Genomic DNA, 13,775 nt, shown 5'->3' on the forward strand with positions numbered 1-13,775 from the left:
AAAAAATTATTTACAACCAGTCTTCACACTTACAACCACTGCAGCATCCCCATTGTCACATGATTAAAATGTGGGTGCGATTCACTTAAGAACCACCTTGCTTAGCAATGGAAATTCTGATCTTAATTGTGGTTATAAGTTGAGGACTACCTGTATTCAGGCACACTTGACAAATATCATTATCCCACAATTATATTTTTTTATTCTTCACAGCAACATAACATTTGTAATCTAAGGATTGGGTAGAGAAACAAGATTGGAGTAAATGAAGTTGGATCTTCTGAAAATGAAAGAAGCTGCTTTAATTTATCTTGACAGGAGTGGTGGTCTTCAGAAATTTGTTAATGACTGCAAATTATATTGTAATGGTATTTACCTAAAATTATTATTAAGTAATCAAAATTATTTAGCTTAAAACAGTAAACAGGAAGTTTTAACATTTATTCATATCTGGCCTTACAGAATCTAGCCAAGCTTGTGCTGTTTTCCGGTTTCTTATATTGGTAAACCCATCTGATATTACTGAGTTGGATGCTACTCTTGGAAATTATATTTTGCATCAACCTGTGAAGGGTACTCAGATTTTTCAATCAGTAAGGAATCTTTTACATTTTGATCAAATATTCTATGAGTATTCTGAGCCATAATTTTCTCATAAATTTTGAATTTTGAATTATAGGTATGTTTTACTGCAGTTAAAACATTGTCATTAATACAACAAATAGAGACTGAAGCTCAGGTGAGTATTCACCATTATTTCAGTCCTATTTTTTCTAAAATAGTGACAATAATTTATATTTTAATTACATTATGCTAGCATATGACAAAGATTTGTTTTAATTACCTATCTTTCTACCCTCCTATTTATTTTTTCTCCTTGGTGTAATATTTTTTCTGAAATATAATTCTTAGAGAAAAATGCATTTATTATAAATTTATATATGGTAACTAGATAAACAGGAAAAAACAGAATTCATCTACATGCCGACAAACTTTCAATCACACAGACAGTTCTTGTTGTGTAATAACTTTTAACATTAATAGCAAAAGTAGCTTTCTATGTATCATCATCAGTCGCAGACTTGTTCCCAATCTATGATCAATACAGAAACACTGTATGTAACTGGATATTTTGCCTGCGCATGTATTTGTATATATCTCAGAAATAAAATTACCAAAAAATGTGGATCTGATCTGCAGAAGTTTTAACCTGATCTGCAGAAGTTTTAAAGTTTATACAAATAACCTACATTTTAAAGAACCTTTATTTATATAATGAAAGTCAACTAAAATAGTTAACTAGATGGGATACTGTAGTAGATGACACGGGACTCATCTTGTTTTACTGAAAAAATTGTGCTTGCATTAAAAAAAGTTGCCATATAAAAATATACAGGATAGTTTGACATTTAAGCTTGTGGGTGAACTTTATATTCAGTTAAACTTTGGAAATAGAATGGTTTGATCAGTTAATATTTTAAAATAACCCTTTTTCCTATTTGCAAATGTCCAGTTAAATGTCTCTTGTGTTATATGGTGTAATTTTTCTGTGTCTGTGTTTCTGATTAATTTTGGGGGAAACAGACTTTATACTATATAGTGTCATCTGCTCAGAATTCATGCCACTCTGCTAAACTTCTTGGGCATGTCTAATTGGCCATGGCCGGGAGTAATGCAGTTATTTTATTATTTTTCCCCATTTTGATGTCAATTTGGCCACATCATTGTTTTAATTAATTAGCATTGACAAAACACAGAACGTAAATGTGTCTCTTCGTTCAAAAAGCATTACTTACCCCTGTTTTATTCCTGGAACTTATTTACTGTATGTTTTAGACTATAAGACGCTCCAGACTATAAGACACACTTTAGTTTTAGAGGAGGAAAACAAGAAAAAAAAAATCTGCCTCCCAGCATCCATCTGGTATTCATCTGGCTGGCGTCCTTGCAGCAAACAGAAAACAGCTGGTCAGCTTCAGCACGTTATCACAGCCCCAGCACATGGCTCATCAGGGCTCCACTCCGTTGCGCCCACCATCAGTCAACTGAGCTAAGCTGCCACCGCTGTCGGGAAACGCTGGAGCCTTTGCTGAGAAGCAGCTGATTGGCGATTGGATTTGCCTCCCGGAATACCACTGATCAGCTGTTCTAGGTGGCAGGGTTGCCGCCGCACATTCACCGCCAATCACAGCGAATGGGCGGTGGCAATCCCTGACACCTAGAACAGCTAATTGGCACTGCACCAATTATCCCCCTAATAAACCCCTCACCCCGCTGCAATATTCGCTCTATAAGATGCACAGATATTTCCACCCACTTTTGGGGGGGGGATGCGTCTTATAGTCTGAAAAATACGGTATATAATTATAACATTTTCAATAATGACAATATTTAAATGTCTGTCCTATTTGTAATCAGCTCAATCATTTTTTAATTCTCTTTTAGATGAACATAGTCCTGAAACTAACACATTTACCTTCCTTACCCTGTTACGTTCTCAGTCTTTGCAAATTTCCATTTGATTATAATACTCAGAGGTTTTATGTGGCAGAGGGAATAGTGATTGCAATGAGTATCATAACGAAGTATACACAGGGAGCAAAATTTATTTGTTGTGAAGAGACATGTCAATTTTCTGAAGGTATGCTAGTAAGCTTGAATTTAAATTCTTTCATTTTTGAAGCCCAACTTTATAGTTTATAATTTTGTTTTGGATACTATATTTCATTTCTCATGTGGATTCATATGTTAGTCAAGATTATTTTCCTACAGCATATAATAGAAAGCAAGAGGAAGCAGAAACTAATTATTTTCTTCAATATTCATCCTAACACGATTCCCCTTATGTAGAATAGATTCCAAATAAGTTGAGCTGTTACAAATTTTAACAAATTCAGAATGATTTCTTATATCAAAGAATCAGAACCAAGATGTTTTAAAAAGCTACATGAAATTTGGGAAATATGTTTAAGTATGACATCGAAACATGCGTGTTGTCAAGTTTCCTGCCTCCTGCTCATGGCAACTTGAAAGCTTTGCACGTTGACATCTGTATTTCTACTGCATTGATCCACAGTGTAGGTGTTGTGGCTCCGTTACCGGAGCCTGTGTCATCGTCAGGAGAGGACTCCAAGAGTGAAGGGGAGGAGTTGGCAAGGCCTCCCTCTCCAGGACCCTCCTCTCTGGCAATGTCTTCGGTGTCCGCTGAAGGGCAAGAGATAGGGCCAGGGCCAAGCACGTCCACGCAGCCACAGATGGACAGTGATGAGGGTAATAAGTCTTGGCTGGACCCACGCCAGCGTCGCAGAGATAAGCGCGTGCAACAGAAGAAAGGGCGTGCCCGAGATTAGGCTGAGTCACTGGACCACACCCCACAGGATATAAAAGGGAGCGTGGTGGCCAGTCAAACCTTGTGATAAACAAAGCTGAAAGCTTCCACGCCATTCTGCATTGCCGGACTTTTGCTTTAAGACTGGATTATCTCTGGACTTGATTGTAATGATTAAGCTGCTTTCCTTTGATGTATCAGAAGTGGGGAGAAGTTATCTCTCCTCTTTGTAAATAATAAACTCTTGGCAGGCAGCCACTAGGTTGTTGCCAAGTTCCGTTATCATAAGGAAAAGGATTTTGCCGGCTGGTTTGGTCTTTAACTCCTGAACGTCTGTTGGTGTGTGAAACGAACTTATTTTTGAAAGTTGAAAAAATGCTTTCTAATTTTGTGTGTATGTAAAAAGTTAAAATCTCGGGTGTCTTCCAGCGTCATTTAAAAGTCTGTTAGTTAAAATGCTTAAAATCCTGGCTAAGATCTCACCTCAAAATCCTCCAAAATCCCAACAAAACACTTTGTAAGGACTTTTAAAACTCTGGCTAAAATCCTAACCAACACTTTAAAAGTTTGGCAACATTTCGACAAGCTCTCTACCTTGTCATCTTGCCGAAGAGCAAGGGCTATAAAAGGATGTCATGTTTTCAGCATGATATGGAAATATCCTGTTAAAGTGCATAGATTTTGAGCAGTTTTCTGATAAAAATACAATGAAAAATATCTGCTTCTGAATGTTTAGAAAACTAAATCAATCTTTTCTATGATTCTAGGGTTTCAGTATATAAGAGTACATACTGCTGGAGCTACAGAATCTGCAACACTAAGAAATGATTTTGTATGCAGCTTATGTATGTCACCACTGAAAGAAGACAAGAAATATCGAGTACTTGGTGGTAAAAACTAAATAGCTGTTATTAATTCAACATGATACAATTTAAAGGGCTCCATACTACTGGTATATAAGGGGGATGGCTACTGGACAACATAGAAAAAAAGGAGAACACACAGTTGTGAACTAGGTTTAGAAAAGTACATGAATGGCAAAGTGTGCATACATCAGTAAAATAGATACAAGTGGAATCTTTTAAAAAAATAAATCATCCATTAAATTTGTTTTAGGACCAGTTCAGAAAATAGATTTATCTGAAACAAAAATTGTGTATTTGTGTGTTATTTATTTGTTTGTTTGTTTGTTTTTAAGATAAACAAATGGTTGAAATGATTGACTCTAAAGCAGTGAGTGTGTTTCAGGGATTTTCTGGAAGTAAAACACATTTCAGATTTCAATCATTTACAGTGTTTCTAAGAGGTAAGACATATGTTTCTTTGCGTTGTTTTTCAGGGCAAAGCCTTCCCAAAATAGCCAGTAGAAGATACATATATACATAACAGGAACATTATATTTCCAAATATTTTTGGAATATTTCCAAATCCATTTATAATGCATCCAGTCTAAACACCCAAAGATTATCTTCTTTTTCTCTATCCATCTGTGCTATACTTATGCTCTTAAGAATTTCCCAGCTCCTACACTTCCCACCCAGTCAACTCCATCCTTGGATGAACTGACACATCCCTATGAAATTCTGTTGTTACAATGGAAAGACTATATCATCTCAGCATTGTTCCCTTTCAGAAAAGACTTTTAGATTATCCTTACTGTTTTCCAGAATTCTTCATATTTGCATGATAGGGTACAATTCACAGGTCAGAAATTTGAATTTAAATCCAGGAACTTATTTTCAGCATTTGGTTTCAATATTTTCAACAATGTTATTTGTTAAATTCCTGGGAATGATACTTCCTGCATCAATTATAATTATATACTTTAAAATTATTGTATGAATGAGAAGTGAGGCATAATTACATGTTTTACTTTTGAAAATATTCAACAAGGATTTGATTAGAAGGGGAAAAGACATTCTTAGTGAATTTGTCTTGGAAATAAAATATAAATGTTATGATGTGATTATTTTAGATTTAATTTTTGTATAAGACATTAATGAAGAGGAAGTAATAAAAATAAAATCCAAGACTTCAATTAAATAAAGACAGCTACTTTAACTACTGCAGCAGTATCTTGTCTTGCTGGGATTTGACTTCTCTTTTCCATTTCTTATGACAAAATTGTTCTGTGGTAATCTAACATATTTTAATATTCTTTAATTTAGCTGTTTCTCCTTGCCACTTCTTGTTTTTATGATCCAGATGCATATATTTTTCTTAATAGAATTTAATCCCCTATTTAATTATATATTTATCTAATTATACAATCTCCCCTAAGCTAAATAATACGAACAAAATCTTTAATTCCTGATCAGTGATTGTGTTATTTATCTAAGAAGCAGTTTATTCACAAACATTTTTAAAAAAATAATGTGAAAAGAATTTATTATTTATATGCACTCTAAACTGTCACGTCACCATAGTAAAAGTATATATGTACAAAACTGGGGGAAAAAACAATTTAATTTTCTTGGCAGAATTTGTGATTAAATCACATCTGTTTGGACCTCTTTTAAGAATGTCTTCCCCTATTAATTTCAAGAAGGCTAAAAGCTTTAGCAAAAAGCTTCTTCTCCTCTCCACCCTAGCTTGTATAAGCCCCCAAGTTTAGAGATATTGATATTACCCTGACTTAGAGTACTTTCTCATGGCTGTTATTGTGTATTGTTTCTGCTGTTGAATTGGCAGAAAAGTTAACATAAACTGTACTGCCCCTCAACTGAATTTTACTGTGCTTTAGCAATGATACCAAAATATGGTGTTCTGCTTACAGAGTTCCTGAAGAAAAATCTCAGGACAGTAACTGATGTACTCTTGTGCTTTCTTTCCCATCCCAGTCACCAATTACTTTTTGTAACATATAACAGAGCAGGGCTAGGAGACTAATAACATATAGGCATTCTCTTGGGGTGCAAGAGAAAATGGATAATTAGCTTCTGCAGAATACACCTGTAAGCTAGGGGTGGTATTCACTTACCTTCGCTACTGGTTCACAAATGGGAGCGCGCTCGCTCGCTTTGCTCGCATGTGCCACCTCCGCACATGCGCAGGATCTTCTGCACATGCGCAGAGCATCAAAAATGGGACATAATGATGTCCGGGCAGGTGGGTGGAACCTCCTGCAGTGGCCGCTACCAATTCGCCTGAACCGGATAGAACCGGCTGAATACCATCACTGCTGTAAGCCACATTTTTCTGGAAGGTGGGGGACTGGGACTATCTGCTGGCAGACCAACATTGTTGTTTAAATGACACACAAACAGAATCTGTCAGTTGGAAAGGTATGAGGGTTGCATTAGGATTATAGAACAATGGAAGAAATCAGCTATGGGAGATCAGTTGTCCTAGGGCAAACATTAAAATCCAGTTGATAGGATTATTATACACAAGTTATAGGAATTCTGCAGCACAAGCCAAACTGAATGTAGAAGTCTATGCTTGGTGACAAACCAGGAGATTGACAGTCCTATTTTTTAAAAAACATAGATGTTACCAGTATTACAATAATTGTTAGCATTCCATATCATTATTCCCATTCGAAACAAATAAAAAGAATCATGAAAGTCACATGTCTAGTGTTTAATTACTCAAGTCATAATGCTATATAGGTCAGTACCTAATGACTATATGGAAGGATGAGCATTCAAGAAATGGTCAAAAAGAACTCACTAGATTCCTGTCCTGAACTCATCATTGCCACTCTTTTCAAGACATTATGGATTTGTAATATTTGTATTATTATTCTTTAAATATATCTATCAGTATTCAACTCAGGGGGAACAATCTATGTGTATGTTGCTTTTTTTGCACACTTTTTTGTCTCAATTTTTGCTTTGATAGTTGTTTCCCTGTTGAAGTTATATTTTAACTTTGGAAATAATATAAAAATTATTTTAAAAAGTGGTTCTTATCTTTACATTGTTGAAAGGATATGAATATGAGTCCATAGAATTATTCTGCCCAATAGAAAATCCTCACCTGCCTATTTGTATTTTTCCCAGATGAATTATCCAATGAAATGAAAATGGGAAATCAATATAAAGTTATAGGAATTCCTGTCTGTATGCAAAGCTGCTTACAAGCCACAATTTGTCTTGAAGCTAACAGCATATATCCTTATAATTCTACAGGTAGGACAAGAGGCCAGTGAAAACAGACAATAAAATATACTTGTTCCAATAATAGGCAACTGAAATGCAACTGTCTCTTTCTTTTCATTCCAATTTTCTTCTTCAGCAGTTCTCAAAATGTGATCTAGGGACTTCTGAAGATCCCTGGATCTCTTTCAGGGGGAATTTAAGACAAATATATAAATATTTTAAAATGTCTGTTTTAATTTCTAATACAATAAATACTGCTACATATAACCCACCTATTTGGGGTTTATTAACATTTTTTAGATGGGTACTAAAACTAAAATATTTGAGAATCACTGCTTTATTTAGTATATTTGCTGTGAAAAAAATGTCTTAATTTTCAGCACATTCATTCTCTCTCTGAGAGGCAGGAAGAGTAATCCCTGGTGAGTTCAGGAGCCAAAAGTTCCTGAGAAAGAATAACAATGTAGAGAAAGCATGCAAAGCATGGCTTCTAGAATTCTTTTCATCTCTTTAGTAATAACTCTCCTCTGGGTCAGCTAAAAGCAACATTGATTTCATGGCACATAATCCATCCATACTGAATCATGTAGGCAGCAGGAGGGAGGGGCTATGGAATAAGAACACTTGGCAACATTCTGAGACATTGCTCAACTGCCCTTCCAGTAGAGATGCACTGGGATTTTTTTTACTCTGCAGACCCAGAGCAGAATGGGCCAACTTGCCACAGCCAACTTGCTACAGCCAATTCACGTCAACAACTTGACACGGGAGAACTCACCACTATGGAACAATTTAACAATTCAATTTAATTTCTGGACCAGGACGCCTTGCGCACGGTCACTCATGCCCTCGTCACTTCCCGTCTGCACTACTGTAATGCTCTCTACATGGGGCTCCCCTTGAAGAGCACTCAGAGGCTCCAACTGGTCCAGAATGCGGCCACGCAGGTGATTATGGGAGTGACACAGCGCACCCTTGTAACACCTCTCCTGCGTGAGCTGCACTGGCTCCCGGTGGTCTTCTGGGTGCGATTCAAGGTGTTGGTTACCATCTTTAAAGCACTCCATGGCTTAGGACCTGGGTACTTACAAGATCACCTTCTGCCACTGATAGCCTCCCACCGGCCAATATGCTCCCACAGAGAGGGACTCCTCAGGGTGCCGTCGGTCAAATAATGTCGACTGGCGACCCCCAGGGGGAGAGCTTTCTCTGTGGGGGCACCTGCCCTCTGGAATGAATTGCCCCCGGAGATACGTGTGATCCCTGGCTTATGAACCTTTCGCCGTGCCCTTAAGACTTTACTGTTTCAACAGGCTGGGCTGGCTTAAATAATGAATTTTAATGGGTGTTTTAGTTTTTTAATATAAGGGCCAAATTATTTAATATGTTTTAAACTGTTTTTAAATTTTATGGATATATGTGTTTTATTGTGGCTGTGCACTGCCCTGAGTCTGTCGGGAGAAGGGCAGTATAAAAATTTAAATAATAAATAAATAATTATTTAAAATAAAGAAAAAATATTTTAAATTTTGTCATTCACATTTCATTTTCTCCCATCTTTTGCATCCTTTCTTTAATGATTTTATTGCACCATTTCTTTGATATTAGTGTAACTCATCCCGCAATGAGTTGTGGCAAGTTGGCTGTGACAAGTTGTGCCATGGTGAGTTGGCCATGGCAAATTGTCATAGATATCCCACCCCACGTCTGATCTATTTTCAAACTTGGGTTTTTCTTTAGTCAGCTTTTTCCCTACACAAAATTTGACTCCATCGTGTTCAGTTTCATTGGATTGGAAAGAATAAAAAATGACTAAATAACATTAATATTGATCTCTTCTTATTTTGTACTGGAAGGGATATTAACATGAATTTCAATTTCAGAATCATAGTATCCCAATCTTCAAAAACAAAGACAATTATACGTAAATCTTTTTCTGCTCTAATTTTGTTAGTTTAGCTATATTCATCTTGTATTCCCTGAAATTGAAATCTTTCAGGTCCACTCGTTTTCTTACTAGAATTCAAGAATTTATCTCCCTTTGAACTAGAATTCTGGAACCTGATATTCCTTTAGTGCTATTTGTTTATATTGTTTCCTGATGTACCTACAATGAATTGAATCCAGAGTTGTGTTCTAGTGGTAGCAGCAGTTTCACTTATATCTTACCTTTATCAACCACCGAATTTCATCCTTGTAGATGTTAAGGTATCTATCTTATTTTTGTTTTGTATCAGGGCCTTCTTGCATCAGTGAAAAATTTAAGTACCTGCTTTCTTTGACTTCAAATTCATGTTGGAAATTTACAGCACTTCTGGCTGATAGCTTTGCTTCAAACATTCTTCCATCTGGCATTTATAATATTCTGAAATTGTCCATAATGTTGAGCTTAGTACAGACGATTGATGGAGATGACAAAACAGCAGACTACTTAGATCTTCTGGTAATAACAAATGATTCTCTTATACTGGAGAGGTAATTATTCTTTTTCTTATGGTGATGTTATTAGTTTTCCCCAGTAGGAAAGTGCTCTCTCTCTCTCTCTCACACACACACACACACACATTTAATTCAGCAACCTGTGTTTTATTGTATCATCAGTAACAGATGTTGCTGTAATCTGAATTATGCATAACTCCCTTTTCTGCATATATAGATTTATTCAACTGAAATTCAATGCCATGGTGAATGCCATGCCATGGTGAAATACTGCAAATTCATTAGTGAATTATCTATTTTCCTCAATCATCTAGAATTATGAATTATAGTATATGTCTTGTGCCTCGAGGCATTCGGCACTTTCCATCTGGTGAAGTTTTTCCAACTGTATCAAAAGATAAACATGGGACTGGAAGTGCTATTATTCAGGCTGGTAGTGCTTTAATGGCTAAAAATGGAATATGCTTTATTGGAGAGCTGACTTCATATAAGAAAGAGAAACTTGAACAACTACAAGCAGGTACGGCAATTAGCAAGTATTTGTAAAACCAAGGGTAACTTTAAATATTTCTGCTAGATTGCCTTGCAGCTTTGAAATCCTAGAGAAATTATTTTAATCACTAGCGATATTTCTATACCAGTCAATTTTAGTACTGTACAATCAATATTTTTCTATTACAAAGTTATATGTAAAATTTCCTTGGAAATATCATGCTGTATGTTCATTCCACTATATTCTGGTTGACAGTTACAATGGACATACAAGTAAGTTTTCATAGAGCTAATAATGCCTCCTTGCAGCACTCTTAAAAATATGGCAATCTGCTTTATACCAATTTTTCAATCTGGTATCTGACATCTTCAGATATTAGGATGTATGTCTATCCTGGAAGCAATACTGGCAATGCCCCATATAAAACATGCAAAACATCTCACGATTTGGTGACTTTTGTGAGATTTCAGACTTGAGACCGTGTCTGGGTTTTCATGTTGGATTATGATAGCACTTAAAATTGCTACTGCATGTTTGGCTGACAAGATCTCCAGGGTATGAGGCAGAGTTCTTTCACATTATTTATTTTTATTTTAAAATCAAGTATTGACCTTGAGATTTCTTGCATGAAGGGTACATGCATACTGTGATTTTTGTATTGTCCTAATGGTATTATTGCAAAATGAAATACATTGGTGTAAGAGAGAAATGTCAAGCTTCATTGCTTGATACATAAATATACATATAAAACTACACATACAATAGTTCAAAAGTGAGCCTAAACTAATCTTGTTTTCTCTAGATTCTGACAGTTCCAGCAGAGCTGGGCTAAAATGATTTTCACTTGTAGAGATTGCTATTTTCACTACCAAAATAATCCCCATAATATCTGTTGAATTATCTGAAACAGAATGGAAATATTTCTTTAACAGAAGCCCTCCATTCAATGCTTGTTCGTTTAGTAAATAGAATGAATTCTTCTATTCATCAAGAGAGACTGGATCCAATCCATGTAAACCTTTTGGATGATACTTTTGAGAGAGAAGCATTATAGAAAGAACATTTCTAAAATTGGGAAATATGCAATTAATATCCAAGTTCCTTTAAAAGCAATGATTTAACACATACAGTAAAGTAAGTTATATAAATCACCATATTTTGAGTAGCATTTTTCTTCTTGCTGTTTTGACTAGTACTAGAGAGCAGGACAATTACTAAATTCATTCCAGGAAAGAAATATGGAGAAACTAGCGATCAGCAAGTTATTTTTCCAATTCAAACAAGTTTCTGGTCATTTATTGATGTGGATTCATCTTCAAAAAAGCATATACAACTGGATAATACTGTAATTGGCCAGTTGGTGAGTCTATATTTAAAACAATATTGTACAATATTGATTAGGAACAGTAATACCTTTTAGAAAGGCACTATAGATAAAATGCCAAGTTAGCATGCATTTTCTAAAACATGCTAATTTTCCCAGTCAAGAAACATATTTTCATCATTCTATAACACCTGGTATCACTCAAATACCATAAACAAATTAAATAAAAATCATGGTATAACAGCATAAATATCCAAGAAATTACTACCATAGCAATAAGTGCATCAAGTAATATTCTGAATGTTCCTTTGTGAAAAACACTGAATCTTGCATTTTTAGAATGTCTTTTAAATATTTTTAAAATATTAAGAGTTTATTCTAAATTACTTTTTAAAATTAGGATTTAAGCTTGATTTCAGCTACTCTTATAGATGCATTTGGACTTTTGATATACTGCAATGAAGCATCATGTTGTCAGTCTCCATTTCCTGTTACGAATTTCATTTTTAAAAAATCTATTGATTCAGAAGAGATTTATACTACCACCCAACAGTTCCAAACCCAAGATTATGAGGAAGTAAGTCGTTATTAGAAATTATAACAAAAAAGAAACAACTTTTTAATTACATTTTATTAAAATATTAATATTTAATTATTAAATATACACTAAATATATTAGTGTTTTTCATAAATCATAATTTATACTGTCATTTCAGTTTCTTGCTTTTTCAAAGAATTTGCATGTAGAATTATGTCCCGAATCAGAAAGGTTAATTCATGGCTACTATCTAGCAAGTCGAAGAGTCAGAACACAGCTCATGAACGGACCTAATCTCTCAGCAACTTCACTAAAAATCTTGTAAGTTGTAAATTGACACATGCTAATTAAATACTGCCCATTTTGGCTTTAAGTTGGACTAATAGATGAAATTAAGAGATGCACTAATTAGCAACTCCTGATCTCATTCAAACATGTATCCATAAATGTGCTTCAGACTGCATAGTAATCTTTATGCTTTCTCTATCCAGATATTAGTCCAAACATCAAAGCACTGTTGCTTAGAACATACATCAAAGGTGTGTCTAGTTTGTACAAGTGTGCGGTCCCATGCACTGGTCAAAAAAGATTTGTCCACTTTGATCCACATATTCAATGTCTATTCAAATAGCATTTAGCTGCTTATCCCTAGTAACTGTTCAGATTCCGCTCAGCGGGTTTTTAAGTCGAAGCAAAGTCATTTCACTGCAAGACGTTCTGCTAGTGATCAGAGTAGACCCCTGGATTTTTCCTATCCAGTTTTCTAATAGTTACCATAAAAGGCCACTAGACAGACATATAATCCTTTTATCAGTTTATTTGTTCAGCAATTGGTAGTGTGTGTGTGTGTGTGTGTGAATGAAATAGTGGCTATACATGTATATTATGTACATGTTGGAGTCATAAAAGCAAGATTTTCAATGAGAAAATTAGTCATCTGAAATGTACAATGGATTTAAAAGTTTTATTTTTGTTTGTAGGATTTCGCTGTCTAAAGCGCATGCTAAGCTGAGTCTAAGGACAAAAGTACTCGAACAAGATGTTTTAATTGCAGTGTTATTATTTGAATCATCTCTTACTTTAAAATATGGTAAAAAAATTAAGCCAAGCAATTGCTCATAAATCCAAGTAAGATCACATAAGATACTTAACAGGAGACTTCACACATATAGTTGAACACACAAGGCCGAAGATACCAAATAGCAGACAATGCTACTCATGAGATTTCTATCCTCTTATCAATTGGCTGAAATAATGTTATTGAAAAGTAATGGTAGGAGATATTTTACTATTTGTCTTCTAGTAGCATGTTTCAATTTTCAGAATTGATTCAACACAGCTTGTTATGTGTGGGGTTCTTTGGGGGGATTGGTTTGGAAAATTAAATCTGTTCTGCTATCGCTGAACTATTAACAATCTTTCTGGTTCAACTTTATTAAACCTGTAATACTTTAGCATCTGAATAGCTATTGAGCCCCTATTCTTGAGGTAGAAAGTAAATAAATGTTTATATTATTCTTAAATATAGTTATATAAGTAATCACTTTCCA

General features: G+C 35.1%; 1 protein-coding gene across 1 annotated transcript; it reads left to right on the forward strand.

The window, feature by feature from the left end:
* Nucleotides 1–155: 155 nt before the first annotated feature.
* MCMDC2 (minichromosome maintenance domain containing 2) lies at nt 156–12,652 on the forward strand. The gene is made up of 12 exons (XM_087890649.1): nt 156–368; nt 463–593; nt 680–739; nt 2,446–2,641; nt 4,096–4,218; nt 4,527–4,634; nt 7,333–7,461; nt 9,669–9,906; nt 10,185–10,390; nt 11,557–11,723; nt 12,088–12,264; nt 12,404–12,652. Exons 1-12 carry the CDS (start codon nt 266–268, stop codon nt 12,548–12,550), a joined length of 1,785 nt encoding a protein of 594 aa, XP_087746775.1. The 5' UTR covers nt 156–265; the 3' UTR covers nt 12,551–12,652.
* The last annotated feature ends 1,123 nt before the right edge of the window (nt 12,653–13,775 follow it).

The sequence above is a fragment of the Pantherophis guttatus genome, chromosome 3 (assembly GCF_059756535.1).
Source record: "Pantherophis guttatus breed Tessera chromosome 3, ASM5975653v1, whole genome shotgun sequence".
NCBI lineage: Eukaryota > Metazoa > Chordata > Lepidosauria > Squamata > Colubridae > Pantherophis > Pantherophis guttatus.